General features: G+C 65.1%; 1 protein-coding gene across 1 annotated transcript; it reads right to left on the bottom strand.

Moving 5' to 3' along the window:
• Positions 1-118: 118 nt before the first annotated feature.
• Positions 119-1,184, bottom strand: LOC102495389 (phosphoinositide 3-kinase regulatory subunit 6-like). Its single transcript, XM_006160939.2, has 2 exons — positions 608-1,184; positions 119-280 (listed from the first exon to the last, which is right to left on the bottom strand). The coding sequence occupies exons 1-2, from the start codon at positions 1,090-1,092 to the stop codon at positions 163-165; spliced, it is 603 nt and encodes a 200-aa protein (XP_006161001.2). The 5' UTR covers positions 1,093-1,184; the 3' UTR covers positions 119-162.
• Between the last annotated feature and the right edge of the window lie 81 nt (positions 1,185-1,265).

Below are 1,265 nucleotides of genomic sequence, written 5' to 3'. Positions count from 1 at the left end.
ACAGCAGAAGGCAGTCTGATACATTCAGCACTTAGTCCGGCCATCTGCAGCTTCTGGAACAAAAGGCCCCTGGGATCCCTCCTGGCTCCACATTCTATGCAGGGTGGTTCTAGTCCCTGAGCCAGAGGGTGTTGAGGCTACAGGTGTGTGCCTGCCCCGTCCCTAGCCCAGGGGTCCCCTCGCTCCTGCCCTGCCCGTCACCTCAGGCGCCAGCACAGGGATGTAGTAGAACTGCAGGCTGAGTCTGGGCGTGAGGCAGAACTTCTGGGTCTCTCGTTTCCTGGCAAAGGGGAGCAAAGCACGGGGTGAGCCCAGGGGTGTGGCCTTCGCACAGGCTTGGCCCGGCATCCTGGCTCTGCTCTTTGGGCAATTTACACCATTACTCCGAGCCTCTGTTTTCTCATCTACCAAATGGATACACCACACCCTGGCAGGGTGGGGAAGGTGAGCGCGGAGCTCCGGGGTGGGCAACGGCAGACCGGCATCCTCCCCACGCCCGCCTGGCCTCCTGACCTGCTCCTGCCCGTCCTCGCTCCTTCACCTGCCCCCGCTAGGCCTGCCCTGCCCCTGGTCAGCTCCAGTCCCCGAGGACCCCTTGGGACCCTACCTGAGTCTGTGGTAGGCCTGGGCCAGGCGCCCCAGCATCCTGTCGTCCCCCAGCACCAGCACGCGGGCCGTGTGCAGCCGGGAGATGCCGGGCAGCAGCTCCCCATCCCCGCTGGGCCTGCCCGTCCTCCGGTGCAGCCCGGGGGGCCCGTCCCAGCTTCCCGGCATCGAGATGTCTGGGGGCCACGCACGCTTCTTGATGCCTCCTTTGCGCTGTAGTCCCCCACGCTCCATCTCGGGGCTGCTGGGAGCCGGCAGCTCATCAGCCCCCGCGGGAAGGTCCCGCTCGATGCCACTGTCGGTGGACAGCACGGACACCCGGGCCAGCTCCCGGTCGGGCCGCAGGCCCCCCAGATCCAAGGCCTCCAGGTCGGTGCTGAGCCGCAGCTGGGATCGCGGGCGCAGGAAGAGCACCAGTTCCTTCCCTGCGGCGGAAGAACAGGGGACAGTCAGGTGGGGGCTCGCCAGGAAACGCCTGGGGTCCATGTTTCTCAAACGCTGCAGATAAACAGGAGCCTGCAGACTCCACAGGGATCAAAGGCCCTGTGGTCCACAGAGAGAGCCCTCACACTACTGTCCCCCTGTGAGTCCACTAGTGAGTCCTCAAGGCTCTGAGCAGTCCTGCTGTGAAGGAAGCACCTAGGGCTGCAAATGGCTTA

Source organism: Tupaia chinensis, unplaced genomic scaffold (assembly GCF_000334495.1).
Source record: "Tupaia chinensis unplaced genomic scaffold, TupChi_1.0 Scaffold134975_1, whole genome shotgun sequence".
NCBI classification, from domain to species: domain Eukaryota; kingdom Metazoa; phylum Chordata; class Mammalia; order Scandentia; family Tupaiidae; genus Tupaia; species Tupaia belangeri.
Note: the sequence above shows the minus strand (reverse complement) of the source record. Positions and strands in the feature narration are given on the sequence as shown.